The 22,231-nt window shown below is 48.2% G+C and overlaps 1 protein-coding gene across 5 annotated transcripts in view; it reads right to left on the reverse strand.

Annotated features, from left to right (window-relative positions):
- Window positions 1-486: 486 nt before the first annotated feature.
- The window catches only part of RALGAPA2 (Ral GTPase activating protein catalytic subunit alpha 2), a 278,920-nt gene continuing 257,175 nt past the window's right edge, over window positions 487-22,231 (reverse strand). For 3 of the 5 annotated variants that reach the window (XM_045574683.1, XM_036417809.2, XM_036417812.2), the window contains one exon: window positions 487-2,091. In XM_045574683.1, coding sequence (XP_045430639.1) covers window positions 2,072-2,091 — 20 coding nt within the window. In that variant the 3' untranslated portion in view covers window positions 487-2,071. Of the gene's footprint in view, window positions 2,092-5,468; window positions 5,510-22,231 lie in introns of those variants that run through there. The other 2 variants (XM_036417810.2, XM_045574682.1) reach the window with 2 other exon arrangements.

Below are 22,231 nucleotides of genomic sequence, written 5' to 3' on the forward strand. Positions count from 1 at the left end.
GCAGGGCCAGGAGGACCGGGGCCCGGAGGTAAAAGGGAACCGCAGCGCAGAAGTCCAGGGGAGCTCAACACGGCTTCCAAGTCCCAACACTGGGGGTGAACCCAAGCCTTCTGCAGGGGTATGAGCAGAAAGACGGGCTGTTCTTCTGGAAACTACTTCCCCTCCCAACCTCCCTGGGATTCCGAGTCCAGGAACACGCAGAGGCCTTTTCAGCAGGGAGAGGGGACTTGGTAAATAAGAACAAACACAACTCAACACCGGTCTGGAGTGTGAGTGATGAGCCAAACCATGCGAACAGAAAGCCCACGTCATTAGGAAGGTGTGTGTGTGGGAGGAGAGGAAGATTAAGCTCCTGACATTTGCTGAGGCAGCAGACAATGCTGTGATTTCCGGTCCCCCTTCACATGGCCTGTCAGCCCGAGGGGCGAACACAGGCCTGTGTATGACCATCACCTTGCAAGGTAAGTACTACACAGGGTGGTGGGCCAGGGCTGCAGCTTCTGCCTTGGAACATCCCTCACTCTCACTTTCAGACCGTGCTTGGGCTGCTCTGTCTGGCGGGCCTGGGCCTCCCGCCACAACTGCAATCCCCTACGAAGCAGAACAAGTTCCCTCTGGAATTAGAAGGCCCACCCTCCCCACAGGAGACTTTCTCAACTGTCCCCAAAGGACGTCCTGCTCCTGGGTCTGCCTGTTTCTCCTCCAGGTCAGGAACCAGGACACCAACCCGCTGGCGGACAGAGAACAGCTGGTCGGTCAACTGCTCTGACCTCCGATGGGGCGAGTAAGCTCAGAGGGCTCATGGGAAAAGTGACAAAACAGGCTGGGGGCAACACTCATGGGTGCGAGGCAGAGGGCAGAGGAGAGAGGAAGAGCACCCATGGCTCACCCAGCGCCTGCCTGGGGCCTCTGCCAGCAGCTGCCCACCCCACTCCATATCCACCCCATCCCACGCCAGGGACTCACTCTGGCCTGGGCCTGTGGGCTGTGAAACCACCTCACAAGGTAAGTGCTACACAGGGCGGAGGGCCAGACTCCAGACTGAGACGGGCGAGGGCCCAGGTGAGAGGCAGAGGTGCCCCCGCTGATTGATTTCTGTCTCACACCCACAGACCCCAGCAGGGCTGGGAAGATGCTGGCGGCAGGTTGAGTTTTCCATTGTTTTCTTTTTTCTTTTTTAATTTTTAGGCTCATTGTGCATCCCTCTGAGCCGTCTGACCAAATCCTTGCTTGGCATCTGCAACCCTAGAGCCCTGTGTGATGGGAAGCATTTGAGGCCCCTGCGTGGTTCTCTCTGGGCACGGCCTTCGGAGGCGGGTGGACATCGCGGGGTGCAGGTCTCTCCCCGGCACCAGCGAGGCTGGGCCCTGAGCGAGGCCGTGCTGAGCGGGGCCCTGGGAGCTCCCCAGGGACGGGGCCCTGCATTTCTAGAAACACCGAGTGCGTGACAGGAGTGTCACTGTTGTGACAGAGTGCCTCAGGGATGCCCAGGAAAGCCTCTCTCCAGTTAGTGAGCCTCAGGCACCAGGTGGCAAAGCAGCTCCTGAGGGAAAAACGCCTGGGCGCAGGCCCCAGGGAGAGCCCATTTCCTTGATGATGAAATGTCTGAGCAAACCGTGAATTCTAACATCGGAACCAGCACAACCAGGGCAGGGAGAATCCCTCCATCGATGGCACAGCTGTTTTGCGGGCCCCGCTGTGAAGCATGCTTGGGTTTATCAACGAGGACAGAGCCTCGTACAGAGCCCGGTGGCCTGCGCCCTCCCCCAAAGCCTGGCTCTTCTCCCCGGAGCTTGCGGCGCAGCCTCACCCACGCCAGGGCGGCTGCATCTGTTTGTTGCGGACGTTTTCTTTCCTTTTTTTTTTTGAAGCCCCAGGTTCGTGAGGCTGTGGGGCAAGACCACATCACCTGGTCCGAGAGTCCAATCGGCAACATTGCCTTGGGGTTTATCTCCCTTCAGGAGCGCTGGCGGGAAGGTGTGCAGAGGGCACCAGCACAGCAGGGGCTGGAGTCTCTGGGTCTGGAGGTTCTGGTGGGGCTGGGGTCCCGGCTGAGAGGTGAGGTAGACACTCAGGCTGGCGGCCAGGGCCCTGCGAGGGAAGCAGAGAGAGGCCGGGTCATGGCACCAGGCGAGGCCCTGTGGGCAGATACAAGGGAGGGTGGGTGGACACCTTCCCACTGCTGGGAGGTTTGTGGGATGAATGAACAAAGGAAGGTATTGCCTTGTCTAGAGTCTGTGCTCTGGACCTTCCTGTGGCATAAAAGAAACCATGAATCTTTCTGAAATGGACTCAGCCTTCCTGTCCAGCCCACAGGTGAAGAGAGAGAGAGAAGGCATGTGATAACAGTAAAGGGAAGAGGAGCCGAGGAAGCAGCACTGTCTAGTGACTAGACTCTAGTCAATGAGGAAGCAAGGACGGCCCTGGCAGTGTGTGGCTCCCGGTCAGTGTTATCACTCACTGTATTTACATAGTCACATCTTACAGGAGCTACAACTCCATTATTCCCCCAAGGGTCTGAGTCGAGAGGCCAGGACTGAATTGCTTCTCTGAGTCCTAGCCAGTTTGGCTCAGTGGATAGCGCGTCGGCCCAGGGACTGAAGGGTCCTGGGTTCGATTGTGGTCAAGGGCACATGCCTTGGTTGCAGGCTCAATCCGGGGCCCTGGTTGGGTGTGTGCTGGAGGCAACCAATGGATGTCTTTCACATCGATGTTTCTCTCCCTCCCCTTTCCTCTACTCCTGCTCAAAATCAATGGGAAAATATCCTAGGGTGAGGATTAACAACTATAAGTAAGTAAGTGGCTTGTCTGAGTGAATCCAGATGAGCTCTGAGAGGGGTGGGGAGGAGGAGAGATTGGCTGCCTCCTGGGGCCGCTCAGGGAGCGGGAGGAATTCGGGAATGCCTGCTGCAACACTCGGCCATGGTTGCGGGTGGAGCCTGGCCTCCCGGGGCCGATCTGCGAGAGGATCATTTCATCACCCTTCTCCCCCTCAGAGTCTATTTTCAAACCCAGCTGAATCTCACCCAGACTTCCGGAACAAACCTCAAAAGCAGGTTTCTAGACTGCTCCTGAGATGCCTCATTTCTGGGGGCTTTGGCTTTGGAAGCTTTCATTATTATTGGCATTTTAAATTCCGTAAGTTTTCTTACTCGCAGACAGCACCTTTTCCCATTTTCTGACCTTCCCTTATTGTTTCTAGGAAGAGTCTCTGAGATCAATACTTGCAACCATGCTTGGGCCGGAGGAGACAACCCTCCTGGTGTCGGAGACTCAGCACGGTGACTCTCTCCCAAGGCCTCTCTCCTCTCTTCCCCTCCCAGTGAGCTCGGCCTCTCTCCTCTCTTCCCCTCCCAGTGAGCTCGGCACAGACAGGAAACATCCTGGGCCTCCCTCCCATTTTCATCTTTAAAAACAGGCTTCTTTTGACAAAGGCGATGCAGCTATTCTGTCATCGATGACAGAGATGGTAACAGGCATCCCTTTGAACCCTTGTAGCGGAACGGGTGGTGCCAGCATTCAAACATGCCTGATTTAATCCCAGGTAGCATTCCGTTTTGAATTACCCAACATCCAAATTGCCTAACACTTCACATTACCAACTGGGAACCACCCCACCCACTATTGTGATCAGATCAATTGCGAGAGGGGAGAAAAAAAGAGCAAGTGAATGAAAGCAAGTGCTATTCAAAGAAGATAGGACATTAAGGAAAGAGAAAATATCAAACCCCTCCACAGCTGCCCAGGGAGGCAGCAGGTGGGCAGTGATGCCAGCTCTGAGGACCTGCGTGGGCTCTGGGCAAAGTGGCCGCCTGCCTCTGTCTGAAAACAGTGGCCCTAACTGCCCAGGCAAAGGGCAGGCCACTCCCCAGCTGGAGCCAGCACCACAGCGCCCCTGCATTCTCCAGTCCCCACCTTTCTGGATGCATCCTCAGCCTGCGCTGGCTCCAGCCATAACCACTGCACCCCGTGAATAATGGGGATAGGAGGGGAGGGGTGGGTGGCAGCTGTGGAAGGACCAGGGGGGTCACAGGCAGACAATGCCACGCACTTGGCCCCTCCCTCCTGCGGGAAGCCGGGGCTTCAAAGGCACTGGATCCCCACTCACCACTTCTGTGTCAGAAGCAGGAGGACATGCACGAATATGGTGGTTCCAGCAAATCAAGATTGCTCTGCCCTGCCAGATGTGAGCACCTGAATGTTGTGGCTCTTGTTGCCTCCAGAACCTGACGTGAGCAAGCCAGTTTTGTTTCAACAGCCCCCGGACTGGGCTGAAGCCCTGGCTGCGAGGAGAGAAGGACAGCTAAGCTGGAGGGTCAGCTCTCTGCGGCAGTGCTGCTCGTCTGGCCCCGCCGGTGTAACAAAAAACCTGGACCAGAACTTCCAACTTCCGTATTTACTGACACAGGGATTGGAGTCTGTGCCATGTGTCCCACTGTGGGCAATACTGTTAATAAGACAGCTTGGCCTGGCCGGCGTGGCTCAGTGGTTGAGCATTGACCTATGAACCAGGAGATCCCGGTTCGATTCCTGGTCAGGCACATGCCCGGATTTCGGTCTTGATCCCCAGTGAGGGGTGTGCTGGAGGCAGCTGACCAATGATTCTTTCTCCCCATTGATGTTTCTATTTCTATCTCCCTTCCTATCCTCTCTGAAATCAACAAAAATATATTAAAAACAAATAAACGACAGCTTGCTCTCTGATGTTGCCCACATTATTGTTTGTCATCCTTTAGTCTCCCTCCCACCTGTTTGCCCATGGCCCAGGCCCCACAGAGGGAGATCAGCCAGCACTGGACCCCTGGATGGGGCTGCTGATTGCCAGTGCACAAGGAAGGGCCTGGACCCTAGACCCAAGGCAGAAAGCAGAGGCCCACAGAGGAGGGCACACCTGCCCCCAGGCCTGGCCTGCCCTCTGGGTCATAAACCTCAAGATCCCTTGGTTCTCCACCCTCTGTGCTCTCTGGCTTTTGTCTGCTCTTCCTCCCCCAGCTGTTCCATTCATCAGCTGCCTGGACCACGGCCTTCCCATGCAGAGGCTCCTATGAAGGCAGCCAGTCAAAGGCCGCCCAGCACGCGTGCAGGGTCTTATCGGCCCATCTCAAGATCTTGCTCCTCCCTGCGCGCCAGCAACAAAAACAGAAGGCGGTTCCCGGTCCACTGGCTCCCCAAGCTCCGCACACAATGGGGCGGGCAACAAAGACATCTTCCGGGATGGCAGGTGTTGGTGTCGGATTCCGCCCAGAGCGCAGGAGCAGAGAAAAGGCGAGGCTGGGTCCCCGGGCAGTACAGACACGCAGGGGCAGGGCCCAGGGCAGGGCCCCTTGGGAGGGGAGGTGGGAACAGAAGGAACACGAGGGCACGTGTCCGCGAGGAGGTGTTAGCCAGGGACGGAGGCTGTTAGTGAATGTACACACCCATCCCCAAGAGCAGGGAGGTGGGGCAAACCCACTGGAGTGTCAGTCTTACCTTGCTCAGATACCGCAATGAGACCTTCACGTATTTTAATCTGAAGGGAAAGAGCATAAAATCAAATGAATACAGCCCAGCTCATCCACATGACGACGAACACAGCGCTAATAATACATTTATCCCTGGGTGCCTGAGAGTTGTCAGTGTCTTAGAGATCATTAGAACGGAAAAGTCACTTAAAATTCGACTTGGCAGGACATGGTTCTACCTGCTGTCACATGTATCCATGCAAAAGGAAGGCGGCATTGGCAGTCCTGATGTAGGAAGCTGATGCCATTGGGAGCCCCACAGACACTGGGGAGCACTCGCCTCTCTACCCTTTCTCCTGCTGCCCAATACTTCCTGACTGGTTTGCTCTAAGATATAGCCAAAGATAAGAGTTTTCAAGGCAAAACAGTCAACGTTAAAAGTCTGTGAGACAAGCGTCTGAAATTAAATGGATAGCCCACAAAAATAATGGACACCTGCTAGGTGTGCACATTTCCAGGTCTGCAGGTTTCATCTTCCATTTCTGAGATGGACACAGTGTGTTCACTCAGAACCAGTGTCTCTGTGCTAGGACTGTCCCAGGAAGGCAGACGAGGCGTGCTGTGCAGAGGGCGGCTGGGGAAGGGGACCTCACGTTCACCCTTACTCAAGAGCGGTGGGGTCTCAGCAGCCATGCCTCATGGAAGAGAACCTGGGAGCTCTGGACTTTGACAGTTTGTTTCATCACCACATGGTCCTGTTTCCTCATGCAGCCTCTTTATGCATCCAGCCATCGCTCCTCGCCCCAACTCCCCAAATGCTCCCGAATTCAACGTCATTGGGCCACCACCAAATCCAGACAAAGGACATGTATCAGTGGCACAGACATGGCCACACTGGGGAATGTGTACTGTCTGCTACCCCCGCTGCCAAGGCTGCCACAGTGACCAGCGCCGTCTCTAAGACAGAAAGCCCTTGGAATGACCACTGACGGCCTCTTCAGTGGGGCTCTCTGAACAAGTCTGGACCTTTGTGAAGCTGTAGTTTCTAATGTATTGATGAAAATGTATTGACCCCCCCAAAAGTCATTTGGGGTTAGGGATTTCAGGATAAATAACCCGTCGGTCGTTGATGATCCAGTAGCGTTATCTGTCCTACTTGATTTCCAACCACTGCGGACTCTCCTCACCGCACTAACTGTGCTCCTGGAGCACAGGAAGTTCTTGGGAAGTGCTAATTGCTGGTAACAGACTAGAATATTTCCCATGGGTGCACTAGATAATGTGATTCCTTAGGTTTCCTACCCCCACTGCCACCCTCCGCCCTCCACCCTGAGCTGCGCTTGCTGTGGGCCCCATTCCTCTCATGGAAGACACAAACATAGGACCATTCTGCATGTGTCTTCCTAGGGTTGAGGTGCTTCAGCTTTTCAAAGCACCACGCCATGGACCCTCTCCAGCCTTTCATCTCTGGATATCCCATATGTGCAGGTGCTGTTCCAGTGTGAGCGAAGGGTTCATGGAGGGGCTCCTCGGTCTCTCCCCCCTGCAGCCCCCTCAGCCCTGGTTATGCTGGGCGTAGAGGCATCTGATTGGTAGAAACCAAGAAAACAGATGGCGGGGTGAACAATGGAGGCTTGTTTGTAATTGCTGATGAGGACTGGTTTGCGTTCCTCCCAGGCATGTCCCCAGATGCAGCCTGGTGTGGTGTGCTGGACCAGACAGAATGTCTCAATAACGGCCATTCCTTGGGTGAGTTAAGGAGATGCAAAGATAGAGACAGTTGGGGGCTGCCTTAATTATTCCATGGGGCTCAAATGTCACTTGCCCTTGACACACAGGCAGTGTGACCAAAGGACGGGCCGTACTTGGAACATAGGAGTTGGCTGACAGTTTCCTGATCCATTCCCGGGGGTGAGCATGAGGTATCCACTGACCGGGCGGGGCTGGAGGCACTAGAAGGGAGCACCATGCTTGGGGATGAGGGATGGAAAGAGAACAGGCCTGTGATGCTTTGGGGTGTTGGGGAGGGACACAAAGCCTAATCATCCCAGCCTTTCCTCACTGGATATCCGATATGTTCCAGGCTCGGGGCTACCGCCGTGGAGGAAACACCAAGGATGTCCTCGGCTCTGGGGCTGTGGTGGAGGAGCTATGACATGCGTTCTAATGAGGCAGTGTCACCCCAGGGGGGCAGAAGTATCTCATTCCTTATGTGCATAAGGCTTCGGAATAAGTACTACAATAAACAGACATACAGTATTTCTGTGGTGTTTCAGGGAAGGGGACAAATTAGGAAATAAACATGCTTCAGAAGCCTCCATGTGGGGCAATGATGAACGGAGGTTGAGAGACACTGGAACATGGGGTTAATATGTGCCTTTTGTTATTGTTATTGTTAATCCTTGCCTGAGATTTTTTTTCCATTGATTTTTGGGAGAGAGAGGGAGAGGTAGAGAGAGAGAACCACCTATGTGAGAGGACAACTGATTGGTTGCTTTCTGCAAGCTCCCCAATCAGGCTGGGATCAAACCCGCAACCCAGGTACAGGCCCTTGACCAGGAGTCAAACCCACGACCCTTTTGTCTGAGGGCGGATGCTCTAACCATTGAGAAAACCAGCCAGGGCTAATATGTGTCTTGCAAGGTTGTTCTTTTCTTTTTCCCCCTTAATTTTAATATTTTAAAAAATTGTTATTGTTGAAAATATTACATATCCCCTCCCCCTCAATTGACCTCTTCTAAGCCACCTCCACTCCCCGCCCCAGGTCTTCACCAATCTATGGTCTGTGGCCATGGCTTATGCATATATGCATTCAAGTTCTTCGGTTGATCTCTTCCCATCCACCCACCCCCACTTTCTGAGATTCTGCAGTCTATTCCATGCTTCTGTGTCTCTGGATCTGTTTTGTTCATTAGATTCCATGAGTGAGATCATGTGATACCTGTCTTTCTCTGACTGGCTTATTTTGCTTAGCATACATACTACGTCTAGGTTAGCGGTGCTGGGAATCGGGAGCTGGCCCTGCTCACATCTCAGAGCAGCTGAGCGGGAGCCCTCTAGGAAGAGCCCTTCAAATGTCACTCAGAGGCCAGCGGGCCACTCGGGCTCAGACTCAGAGCGGAGCCCGGAGAACCGGAAGTCACTCTTAGAGAAAGATGTCTTACTTCTGTGGGCTCGTGTGACTTCTCTGATACTCTGGATATCAACAAGGATTTAAAGGAACACAGGACACAATCATCTTGGTAGGAGATTTTCTGTGTTCCACATAGCTCTGCCGCATGGAGGCTTTCCAGCAGCTGCAGGGCCTCTTTGTGGCATGTTTTCTTTGGCCGTACTCACTGGGGTAGCAAAGAGCAAGGATTTGAACCGAGCTCTTGCCTCTGAGGAAAGGCTGCCATCCAGGACCGCCACCTGGGATGAGCTGGGCAGGATCAGACAGGGAAAGTGGCTGCCTCGCTCTGGGTTCTTGTTACCGAACAGCCAGTGTGGAAAATGATTAACTGGTTCAAGATAATTAGGGAAGGGAATGGTTTTGAGAGCTGGCATGGATGAGGGAAACAGCGGACCACGGTTCCAGCTTTCGGCGAGTGCTAAACATCCTCCCAGCAGGAAGGCAGACAGAGCGGAGATCAGAGAGCTGCCGGGTATTCAGACCCCTTGGAATGGCTCTGAGGAAGGGAACAGGTGCAGCCAGGGAAGGGGTAAGCTACACACTCAACTCAACACTGGCAACCAAGATCAGTGGGAACTGGCCAGCCTAATTAACATTTCCAAATGGCCCACGGACGGCTTCCAGTACATCCAACCCAGCAGCAGTGGCTGTGTCCTGGCCCTGGCTCTTGGGCTCAGCTTCCTCCTATTGGTTGTTGGTCTTGTCCATCAGCTTTGGTTCTGCAGCAGAAAGCTAGGACAGCTGGACCAAGAGGTGAGCAGGCAAGAGGGAGCGTGTGATGATGTGCCTGCATGTGCATAGGGACCAAGCCAGCAGGTGGAAAACTCATGAGAAAACTTCCCTGACATTCTTCTCTTTCTCTTCTGCAACTATAATGTACTCTTATAGGTACCAGGTGTACCGCTTAATAATGTGGATTTTATAATCAAAGAAAACACGATTATTTCAAGAGAAACAGCAAAAGTGCTTTATTCAAAGTAATGTCCATCACTAGCTACACATTTCCCCCCATCTTTCTGGTAATTTGTGGATACCATCCCAATAGAACTTTTCTTGTTCTGAGGCAAACCATTCAGAGACCCAATTCTCCACTTCTTTGTACCTTTTGAAGTGCTTCTCAGAAAATGTGTGTGCCATCGATTTGGAACAAGTGGTAATCTGAAGGAGCAAAGTCTGGTGAATATAGCAAGTTTGTTAATACTTCCCGGGCAAGATCTTTTAATGTGTATTTAACTGGTTTTGAAGTGTGTGATGGTGCGTTATCATGAAGCAAAATCACTTTGCGGTGTCTTCTGGCATATTCTGGTCGTTTTATGATCAAAGCATGGTTCAAACTGTTTATTCGTTGTCAGTAGCAATCAGTATTAATGGTTCCACCTGGTTTTAGAAGATCATAATATACCACACCTTCCTGATCCCACGACATGCAGAGCATTGTCTTCTTTCCGAAGCGATTTGGCCTTGCAGACAATGTTCATGGTTGACGTGGATCATTTTGTTCATTTTGGATTCTCAAAATAAATCCACTTTTCATCATCAGTCACAATTCAATGCAAAAAAGACTTTCTTTCATGACATTGAAGCAACATTTTACTGATGACTTTTTGGTTTTCCATAAGTCTTTCGTTCAGTTGATGTGGCACCCATTTTCCTTCCTTTAAAATCTTTTCCATTGCTTGTAAATGATTGGAAATGGTTTGCCAACCAACTTTTAATCTTTATGCAAGTTGCTTTTGAGTTTGACATGCATCTTCATCCAATAATGCTTGTAATTGTTGATCTTCGAACTTTTTCGGTAGACCAGGACATTCTTTGTCTTTCACATAGAAATCATCACTTTTAAAGTGTTTAAACCAGCGTTGACAAGTATCTTCAGATGGAGCAGGTGCATTATAAGCTTCCTGTAGTGTACAATAGCTTTCAGCAGTACTTTTCTTCAAAATAAAGTAATGAATTAAAACTTCCCACAAATGCTCTTTTTTTTTTTGGCAAAAAATTCAACATTTTTAAGTGTAAAAATATCTATGATGTTAACACCTTCAGCAAATTTGACATATGAAGTTTGGAAGCTTGCTGTCAATACAACAAAATAGCATACATATCAAATTGCATATATATCAACATATGTGTAACTCCATTTATTGAAAAATATCTGCCTTACTAACTGGTACACCTGGTAAATTAATGGTCAGGTGCATGAATTCATGCCCATTGAAAGGAAATTAATTAGAAGAAATATTTTAACATCACTATTGCCCTTTCTCTATAATAGAAGTGACAACCAAATTCACAATAGACAATGACAGATCAAAACACACAAGTGCAATTGGCATCAGTGAGAGAGCTTTATATGTATCATGCATGCGCCGAGTCAACTTAGCCTTTTATATAGAACTAGTAACCCTGCACACAAATCTGTGTGCCAGTAGCTTTCTCTGCGCCCGCTGCCCAGAGGCCCATTCGTGGCCGGTGCTGAATGACACAAGCGTCTCTCACCCCCAGCTGCTCTGTGTCTGCTGCCCAGAGGCCCTCTGCAGCTGAAGTGGAATGCTTGGCTGCCCCCCCCCCCCCTGCCTCCTGGACTGGGGGACTCCGAGGGGCTGAGAGGACTGGGTGTCACCATCTTGTGGCTATGGGCACCGCCATATTTGTGACAGAGTGACAGTTAATTTGCAAGTTATCCTTTTATTAGATAGAATAAACTTGCTTTCTGATGTAGCTAAACTGTCCAGACCAGCGAAGCACCCCAACTTCTCTTTCAGGTAATTGTCAGTAACGCAACAGTACATATCAACATGAAGCAGATTATTATTGTAGATCACGCAGGGAGAACAAAGGGTAAAATATTTAACTGCAGCAGTGTTTGACTATATTCTGACAGTGAGAAAACCTAAAATCATTTTCAAGATCCACCATTTCTTACTTCTTTTCAGTCAGGTGAAGTTTCTGAGCTTTCTAAATTTCCATTTTCTGGCTAATGAAAAGAAAATAGGATTCCACCGAGTCTCCTATCTACCTACTCCAGGACTTCTGTGAGGATCAAATGAGATGAGGCATGTGAAAAAGCTTCACAGATATTTGGTTACAGTGTTAAATGTTTTCACCTGGTTATGAAGCAAGTCATAGTCCCAGGCTGAAGAAACTCCAAGGAGGCTTGTTGCTAAGGAGGGGAAGCTGGGCATTGCTATGTTGCTATGTGACGTCATTTCCCAGACACTCTGACACTTAGTATATTAGCCTTTTACTATATATATATATATATATATATATATATATATATATATATAAAATTAAGTAAATTATAAATTTAAAATTAATATTGGTGTCAACTTTCTGGATAGGCCCTTCTGGGAAAAGGTTCTCAGAACCCCTCGCTACCTCACAGAACAGGAACGGTAAGATTTTAGTTATGTCGAGCCACTGTTCCTTCTACCAGTTGTAATTCACATCTCAAAATGAAAAAAACACTACAGAAATGTTTATAGCAGCAATATTCATAACAGCTAAAATATGAAAACAGCTTACATGGCCATCAGTTGATGAAAGAATGACCAAAATGTGGTCTACCCTTACAGTAGACTATTATTTGGCAATAAGAACTGAAATACTGATACAGGCTATAACACGGATGAACCCTGAGAACATGCTAAGTGAAAAAAGCTGGTGACCAAAGACCACATACGTGATACCACTCATGGGAAGAGTCTAGAATAAGCACATCCAAAGACAGAAAGTAAACTTAGGTTGCTTAGGGTTGGGGGTGTGGTAGGGAGAATGTGAATTGACTACTAGTAGGTTTGTTTTTGTTTTTAGGGAGGGATAAAAATATTCTAAAGTTAGATTATGGTGATGGTTGCACACCTTGTGAACATACTAAAAATGGAATTGTACACTTTATTTATTTTTATTTATTTATTTATTTATTTTTCTAACCGTCTTAACCATTGGATTCTTTTTTTTTATTTTTTTATTAAATTATTATCTGTGTACATATTTTAACACTGCCCCCCCACCCCTCCCATACATACCCTCTCTCCCCATAGTTTTGTGTTCATTGGTTGTACTTATATGCATGTATACAAGTCCTTCGGTTGATCTCTTATCTCCCTCAGATCTCCCTACTCTCCCGGCTGTAATTTTACAGTCTGCTTGTTGCTTTACTGTCTTTATATCTGACTTTTGGTTTGTCAGTTTATAATGTTCTTTAATATCCATAAATGAGTGAGGCCATGTGGTATTTCTCTTTCATTGACTGGCTTATTTCACTCAGCATGATGTTCTCTAGTTCTATCCAGGTTGCTGCAAATGATGAGAATTCCTTCTTTTTTATGGCAGCATAGTATTCTATTGTGTAGATGCACCATAGTTTTTGGATCCAATCATCTGCTGACGGGCACCTAGGCTGTTTCCAGATTCTAGCTATTGTAGATTGTGCTGCTATGAACATAGGAGTGCATATATCCTTTCTGATTGGTGTTTCTAGTTTCTTGGGATATATTCCTAGGAGTGGGATTACTGGGTCAAATGAGAGTTCCATTTTCAGTTTTTTGAGGAAACTCCACACTGTTCTCCACAGTGGTTGCACCAGTCTGCATTCCCACCAGCAGTGCACGAGGGTTCCTTTTTCTCCACAACCTCGCCAACACTTGTCGTTTGTTGATTTGTTGATGTTGGCCATTCTGACAGATGTGAGATGGTATCGCATTGTTGTTTTGATTTGCATCTCTTGGATAGGAATTGTATACTTTAAATGGGTATATACCAATTCTATGGTATGTGAATTATATCTCAATATGCTGTTTTTAAAAAGGGAAAAATGAAATAGAAGGGAGTCTGGAGAGCTACTGCTATTACTTTACCAAAAATGACAACAGATGTGGCTCTGAGTTTTAAGGGAAAAGTACCCCCACTCCCCATGAACCCCAAAGGAGGCAGGGGGATTGGGCGGCTATGTGGTTTAGCAGTTGCCACCAGCATGTCTCCTCCTGCACAGCACTACAGACTTAACCACACTACAAACTTAACCACGTTCAAAAGCAAAGTAAATGGGGCCAGCCCTCCGGTAACACACTACCCTGACCTTCAAGGCTGCCTCTCAGGTTTATTTAACTGGACTTCATCTGTCTTGTAATAACTAGAGGCAGGATTACAGTGTGACTTCCTCCAAGACACCTGGGATTTTGTATGCAGCACAGGAGTATATTTTAAATTCCCAATAACCAATAGCTCAAGAATATGCAGCAGTTACGTTGGTGGTGACGTGTGGGAGAATGATGAGTGATGAGTATCTGTCTCAGGAAACATTAAAGAAGCAATGGAACGGTCTCGTATGTTCACCGGTAAAAGCTGTTATTGGTCTTCAGACATTCAGGAAGCTATTTTGGTCCATAATTAAGATCTTTCCTACGTGTGAACCCTCCCTGTGGTGCTCCATTTGCACTCTAAAATAGGAAATACTCCGGTTACCTTTCAGCCAAGTTTTTCAGGGATGTATGCCAAAGAGGATGTGCTTCTGTCATACATTGGGGAGGAATGTTTAGCCTTTACCTCCAAAGGGCTTGTCCCCTCCTCCCTGTTGTTCATTTCCAGGAGTGTGTTCCCCACAAGGAGGGTCCTCTCCGAATGGGGTGCAGTGAGTCTTGTGGGAGCAGACTTAGCACTTGAGCCTTGGCCTTGATATGACCAGCCACTTGACAATGAAAAACACACACCCCCTTCTCAATTCAAAACTAACTGCCAGAGAGATAACGGTGCTCTACTGAGGGCAGATGGTGGGGAAGGTGTTGCAAATGTCCACACATATGCAAAGAGCTATTACTGTTCATTGATTGTTCTAGAACCAAGTTTGTAAGAGTGAGACAGTGCCAGGGGACCTTGCTCTCACAGCCTCGCTCTTCTGGATAACTGAGTTACTGTCTCTTAACATAATGTTCCATGTTTCAGAGACACTCATCTGCCATGATTCTTCACATCAGCTCACTGGTCTAAGACCACCGAGTTCTGGGACGAGTCTGCAGGGTCTTGTGCAGGAGGGGATATGTGACTGCAGGTCAAAACTCTGTCCTTCTCCTTTTTATTTTCTCCCTTCCAACCCAAATCTCCCCACACAGAGAACCGCTGTAACTGCTCCCTTCACTGTGCAACCCAGGTCAGGGCTGCCTTTGGGGGCCCTGGGATGAGGGGGCCACTAGAGAGGCGCCATAGGGATGTTCAGGGAGAACCTCTGTAGGGACCCCACATGCTCATTCATTAGTCAACGTGCCGCTGTGCCCGGGGACAGGAATACAGGGCAAACGGATTATCCTCTAACTAGTCTCCTACCCCTCCTATAGTACAGCCCCTCTACAGAAGCCCAGAGTGATTTTTTTAAGACAAGAATTCTTATTATGTTATTCTACTGCCTAACCCCTCCACCCCCCAAAAAGCAACAGCCAAAGTTTCCCTGCTGGCCCACAGGCTGCTCTGACTTGCCTCATTCTCTCCACCCCCTTGCTTTTTCTGCCCTAACCACACTGGGCTCCTGACTGTTCCCGAAAGGTCCTGCCTCAGGACCTTGGCACTTGCTGTTCCTCTACCTGGAATGCCTCCCTCTCCCCTCCCCACCAGTTCTAAATGGCTCTCTCCATCAGCTCTGTCATGTCTTCCCTCAAATGTTCCCTTCTCAGTGAGGCCTCTCCTGACCCCGATTTAAAGCACCACCCCAGTGTTATGTTTCTCAGCAGCACTGCTGGTCCTCCTTTAGCTTTTTCTTCTTAGCACCCCTCAATATTCCAAACGTTTATGAAATGAATGTCTGCAGGCCATGGCCCTCGTGGGGTTTATGTGATGACCTGGCATGAAGCTGCGGTTCCCATCTGCTTAAGCAGTAGCAAAGTGCGTCCCCAGACCCACGCTGGACCTGAATTCTGATATGTAAACATGGCTCTGGCAGCCAACATTTTGGGTAACCGGGTAGAGAGCAGCCACGGAGTTCCATTTCTGGCTGCTTCTTTTCTTCTGTGTTGTTCCCTTCCCTCTGAAACCCTTGGCTCTGGTGGTCTGGGTCAGCACACACTTCCCTGGTCAGGAGCCTGGCTTCAGAGGGCACACCCAGATGTCACAGAAGCTCTGGCGTTAACTGGAGTCGGGCTGTTTCTTTAGTTACTTCTCTGAGCCCTAGGGATGTAGCTAGGGAGCAGGGTTTCCCTGACTACAGCGCACGGGCTCAGTCAGCCACACAGTCTGCCCAGCTACCTCAGCAGCCACACAGCTGGCACCTCTGGTTCTGCCTGAGGTTAGGGCTGGGGGAGCAGAACCTCACAGTGAGTTCTGGCCACCGCAGCGGCTTTCTCCAGCAAAAGGCAACCTCACAGGAGGACGGTCCGGCTGGCGAGAAGGGAGATGCTGGCTGGCGGTACTGACCCCAGTTCCCAGACGGGAGCGCTGAGCACTGCAGGCAGGGCCTGCGAGCGCATGAGGTGGGTGGAATGTGTCCTCTTTGCATCTGGGGTTTCACTGTCTCCTATTCTTAAAGCCTTAAAGCGGTCAGAAAGCAGGGTTCTGCCTGTTTTTCTCGGCATTCTTCACAGTGATGCTCCTGGGCTCCTTGGACCTGAGAGGCCTTTCGCCAATGGCAGCGCCTAAGCACTTCAGGGATTTTCTAAACAAAGATGATTGGCATGTTTTCCATTTTAAGAAAAATTTTTTCCAACCTTTTGAGGGAGTTTTAAAGGCTAACAGGGAAAAGGAACCAGCTTTTCTCTTTATTATATTGCTTAGAGGTTCAACGTCCTGGTTATCTTTACATATCACTCTGAAAAAGAAGAGTAGGAAATATTCTTGTTTTCTGTCAGCAGACCTACATGCTCCATGTGGCCTCTGCCTTGGTTTGGTTTTTGCTAAACAGAAAGCCAGGCGGAGCCGCTGGGTCTTCCAGGAACCCACCGCCGAGGCCATACGTGCTCCGCCTGCTGGAACCAGGACACGGGGTGCCCGGGAGTGTGGACCTGAGCGTCAGAAGCTCCAGGTTCTTCTGAAACAAAATATCAAGGTTATTTCGAATAAGCTTTAATTAAGAGTCATTTCCAAAAATCGTCTCTGAGAAAAATTCTTAGTACCTGCCGGCCATCTCTTGGCAACTGCTGAAGTGTCTCCGGGGCCGTAATTAGCAGAGAGGCGCTTACAACCCTGCAAGGACTGAGGGACCAGAACTAGAGGAACTAACACAGCGATTCACAGAAAAAGCAGCATCTTCGCTTTCTTCCAAAGGAACAAATTACATGAAGTGCCAACACTTTAGAATGAATAACCTCAGGTCCCATCTTGTGGAAACCTGTGAGGACCCCCAGTCTCTGCACCCCCTGGGGCAGGAGCGCCCCACTGGCTCTGACAGGAGTCCTTTCTTCCTCTCTTCTCTTCCTACAATTGTTAGCCTTTATATTTCTCTTAGCCAGGGCCTTCCAGTTCTCAGATGTCTTAATTCCCAGCCAAGCCGAGAAAGTGAAAAGTTGACTGGCAGGATGCTTAGTGGAAATATCTAGTAGATAACAGGCAAGTTTTCATTTCCTCCCAGGCTCATAAGGCGGATGGCATAGCCCATCTCAGGGAGATCTCAACCCAACTGCAAACCATTGGCTGGCTGGCTCTTCTTCCCTTTTGATGTATCTTTTTAACACGCGGTTATAGGTTGGAGCTAACTAATCTGGCTCTTTAATCATTAGCCATTACGGGAGGCTCACAAGTATCTGCTTCTCCCTGACAAGACTTCAAGCTCCAGAAAGGAAGGAGAGGCAGGGCACAGGCCCTCAGAGTCTTTGTGTCCCCTTAAAACGCCCAGCTCAGCCCTCCTGGGGGCAGCTGCCAAGGGAAGGGAGGGGAGGGCCATTCAGAGATGGCGAGATTGACAAGGAGCACCATAGTGCTCTGTCAGGGTCAATGGAACACATGTTTGTCTCATCTCTTCCTTCCCTCTTCCAAAGATGATGTTGAGGAGAGTAAAAGAGTTTTAAGAGGAAAAAGGGGTGAAGAAGCACAAGGGAAAATGTGGTGCTAAACGGGGCAATTGAGAATTGTCTTTAAATCCTCAGTAACATTGAAGAAAGCATCCTGCATCAAGTGTCAGTTATTCAAACTGCATCATCCAGGCTCTCTCCAGGGCAGTTCTGACCACACTGCTTATCACTAGTCCACTTTCGCTAGGAGACCAGGAAGGGAGGGGAGAGGTGCATCCCCATTACAGGTGTTTGTTCTGCATCTGCATCAGGCCCAACGCACACCTGTGGCCTGGAGACACAGCGGGACAGCTTAACGCAACAGCCTGACCGCCTTCTGTCACCTTTCTCTTCTACTCCTTTCATGTATGTGATAAGAAAGAAATTATAAGCATCATTCTCTAAGGGTTTTACAGTTTATTAAGATAGAAGAAACATACAACAGGATAAAGACTGAGAAAAATCCAGATATAAGTAACGACAAGTGAGATGGCACTAAGGTGAGGACCTAACCATAACTGAGAGGCCTTGATTTAGGACAGTGGTTCTCAGTCCTCTTGAATATTAAAATGCTCTCAGGAGTTTTTAAAAGGAGGTCCCCAGGGCCAGACCACAGCCCAGACCAGGAAATCCAAATGCCTGGTATAGAGATACAGCATCCAGATTCCTACAGCTTCACAGGTGAACCAATGGCAGCTGTAGCCAGCACCGAGGGATCAGCAATGGGGCCGTGGGTGGTTAAAACATTCCTATGGCTGCTTCACTGTATTTTTAAGAAAAAATTCCTATGGCTGCTTCATTGTATTTTAAGAAAAAATTCCTATGGCTGCTTCACTGTATTTTTAAGAAAAAATTCCTATGGCTGCTTCACTGTATTTTTAAGAAAAAATTCCTATGGCTGCTTTACTGTATTTTTAAGAAAAAATTCCTATGGCTGCTTCACTGTATTTTTAAGAAAAAAAATTCCAATGGCTGCTTCATTGTATTTTTAAACAACATTTTAAGTGTTGTTGTTGTTTTTTAGTGACATAGGCAAAAGGGGGTCAGAACTGAGACAGCTGGGTTGGGAAGAAAGAGCGGGCCTGGGTCTGGGAGGGACTGTTGGGTGGAAGGACCGCACAGGCAGGGCGGTCAGTTTGCAGGGTGTGTGGCTACGTTTACTTAGCCATGGACACCTGAGGGTGCGAAGCGGCAGTTGCAGCCCCTGAACAGACAGGGTCACAAGAGCATTTGCTCTTAAAAGGTAACTTCTGGATTGTCCAAGTGAAATTCTGAGATTCAGCCCTGGTCTTCAACTGATATTAATACACCAGCAGCCGTGGCTCTGATTTCTGGGACTGTCCCACCGGGTGGGCGCGGGGCCAGCATTTGCACATGTCCTGGCCCTGGCGTGCACCTCTCCTTCTAGTAGACAGGCTGCGAAGAGATGCACCCAGGGTCTTCTGATAGTTTCTGAGAACTTAATACAATGATTTTGTTGCAGAGAAAAATTACTAAGGTCCTCTCCGTGAGGTAGGTGAGCATAATAAAGCTTTCTAAGCGGGCACCTGTGCAATTCCTGAGCGTGAAAGGTGAAAATGTGAAGCTCTGTATAGTAGCAGCTGAGGTAGCAGCATTCTGAGACCAACCCAGACAAATCTGCTCTAAGCTTAAATATGACCTACATTACAAGTGGCAGAATCTGATGGTGCCTAGTGAGGCATTTTCTCCCACTTGTTCTAAATTCCGGAGCCTTCATGGTCTAGCCTGTCGTGAAGGAGGGGGTGTTTTGGACCATATTTTGGAGAAATCATATGTTGTTTTTATGTAGGGCTAACAAATAAACAAAGATCTGTGCTCCCTCTGCTGGCTCCCCATAGCAATATTAAAGCAGGAAGGACCACAAACAGTGCGGCATCCTCAGCAAACACTCAGTTCTCCTATATGGAGAAGAACCACTCATTTTTTTCCCCTTGGTTTTAGACATTCTTTGAGAGAAATCTATCCTTATCATCTTCTGACCAAAGCACTTGGAAGTTCTTAAAATATGATGTTAAATCAGACATACCTCTAGTTCGCAATTACCAAATTGTTAGCTGTGACTGTAATAGTAATTTGGGGATCATTTATCAACAAACACAAGGGGATCCCTCCCAGATCTTAAGGGCCAGACACAATCATTAAAGCAGTTTTGGAAACAAAACAAAACAAAAAAAAACCTCCTCAAGTCCAAGCTAAAGTTTCTCTTTTCTCCTTTTGTTATATAAGAGCAGCTTCCCCAAAGTAAAGATTTACACTATTTATATCCTTTCTGATAATGTCAAGCATTAGACTTGATTTTCCAAATCATTAGCATGCAGAAGAATGACCTCATGGTGAACAGATGCACTTGGCTGTGAGCGGCAGCGATTACATCAGCCCCTCCCAGCAGTCGGGGGCGCCCGTGCCCGTTAACCCTTTAACAGCTGCTCTGCTGGCCAACCTCCATTGGAAACATGCTTGGAAACACAAACTTAGTCCCTTACTCCAATGTGTGTGTAAAACGCACATATGTACATGCATAGAACATATCTATACACACATGTGTGGGCATATATATGCAAACACACACTCATGTGTGTGTGTAATTGCAGCCAATAGTTTAACACTGGTTACCACTGGACATTGTTGGTCAATAAGGAATAAAAAGGAATGTGAATTACAGGGCTAGGTAAAAAAGCAGTTCCCATCCCGATTCTACCGTGGGCATTATTAAAACAAGGAGTGGGTGGAAGAGATATGAGGTACGTGGTTATTGTAAAATAACATTTTTTGCATTGGCAAAATAGGTTTTAAAAAAAAACCTCTTTTAAAAACGCTGAGCACCCACCTATTAGCCAAACAACAAAAGACCCTGCCTCACATCTGTGGCTGACAGTGAATCATAAAGAGAGGCACACAGTTGGCCACCGTGACCATCTATGGCCGCCGTGGGTGACAAGCGACAGCACAGGGGCAGAGAGAGTCTGAGGAGAGGGCACTTCCCGCTTAGCACGTCTCTTACTTACAGCGAGGACTTAAAGGCCGACACCAGAGTCCTTCCCTCAAGATCCAGGGGCTGCTTGCTGCTACCAATCCAGTGTGCAGTGAACACAGCCTTCAGGTTACTCTCCTGTGCTCACAACAAAGCCCTCGTACCAAGATACAAAGAAAACCCCTCGCTCCTCAGGCTGTGCGTATGCATGTGAGCAGTAGCCCAAGGCCCGGCTTTGGTGATCCCGCTGGCCAGGATGGCCAGGTTGGGTCCGATGGGCACTGTGAGAGTTTAAGCTGCTTGGGGTCAATTTTTCCAATTGGCTTGCTGCTTGGAAGAGCAGACTACCCCCCTCCGTTTCTTAGTTTAAACTGCTCGGCTCATCTGGGTTTGATCACACTTGTCCCAGGATAATAAAAAACACTGTGAATAAGTGCGAAGTGTTTTCATCTATAAAAGTGGTAACAGACAGGGGTAGGGATTCCTCGAAAGCAGAACCGGCGTGTGCACCAGTGAGGAGGTGGCTCTGAGAGTGCGCTTGTGCGTGCTCCACCCTCACTGCGCTGCCCCCAATTTCAGTTCAGGTCAAGTTCATTTCTGGTTCCTTCTTAATCACTGTGGTGGGCACATACACAAAGCACTGAAAGAGAGAGAGAGCATTATGCCCTGACTCAGGTCCCATTCATGGACTGGTGTGATTCCATATAAAATTTTTTATCACTCAACACCTAATTCCCTAAACCCTAAACACTGTGAAATGTGATACTAGTGTAAATAACTTGAAAAAAAGGAAGGATCGGGATTTGTCTTGATATTCCATCTTTGGTTTCACATTCCTTTTGTACAGGTTCCAATGTCCACACTTCTGAGCTGTCGAACCTTTAATCTGTTAAGGGACTTTGGCAAACTCATTGTTCTTGGAGAAGCTGGTCAGTAATCGTCTCCAAACTGCAGGTCTTAAAAAACGCAAATGACTCCTACAGTCTCACTTAAGATGCTAACTGCACACTAATTTAAATTGGTTTTAAATAGTTTTAAACTTTTGGGAAAAAATCAAGTTTATACAGAGGCTAAAATATACCTAGAAAATAAACTTCATCAATATTTGTTTCAATAGTCAAGAGCCTTAAGAATGTAACAGTTGAACCGATGAGTGTACATATTTATTATTTAATCTCTTTCATTTTAATAAACAAAAAGGTTTCTCAAAGCATTGAAAAATGAAGCCCCAAATCATTGTGAGGGGAAAAAAACCCCAGAATGATTATCTCTAAAAAATCAGCTTTGCTATAGATTTTTCATGTGCTTTCACCAAGAATTAGAAACCATTTTATACCTCTACCTAGACTGGGTATGAAATCTTCATTTCCCTTGAAACTGATTTCTTTTTGGTTTTAGATAGAACGCTGGCAGAGTGTATAAAAGAATTCAGTTCACAGCTGTTCTACCTTTTTAATGTAGTAGACATTAATCAAAGCTTTAAGTTATGAGCTTTTCTCATGTTGCTTAGTATTCCAGTTCAACAAAGATCAATAGAGGCCATCCCTGTGTTCCTTGACGCCTCCCCAGGAAGCAGGGGCGTGATTATGTAAATCGCATGGCTCTGCTCCCTCGGCCAGCTTGCTTATCTCCCAGGCCTTCTGCCTGCTGCTCCTGG

The sequence above is a fragment of the Pipistrellus kuhlii genome, unplaced genomic scaffold (genome assembly GCF_014108245.1).
Source record: "Pipistrellus kuhlii isolate mPipKuh1 unplaced genomic scaffold, mPipKuh1.p scaffold_m20_p_6, whole genome shotgun sequence".
NCBI lineage: Eukaryota > Metazoa > Chordata > Mammalia > Chiroptera > Vespertilionidae > Pipistrellus > Pipistrellus kuhlii.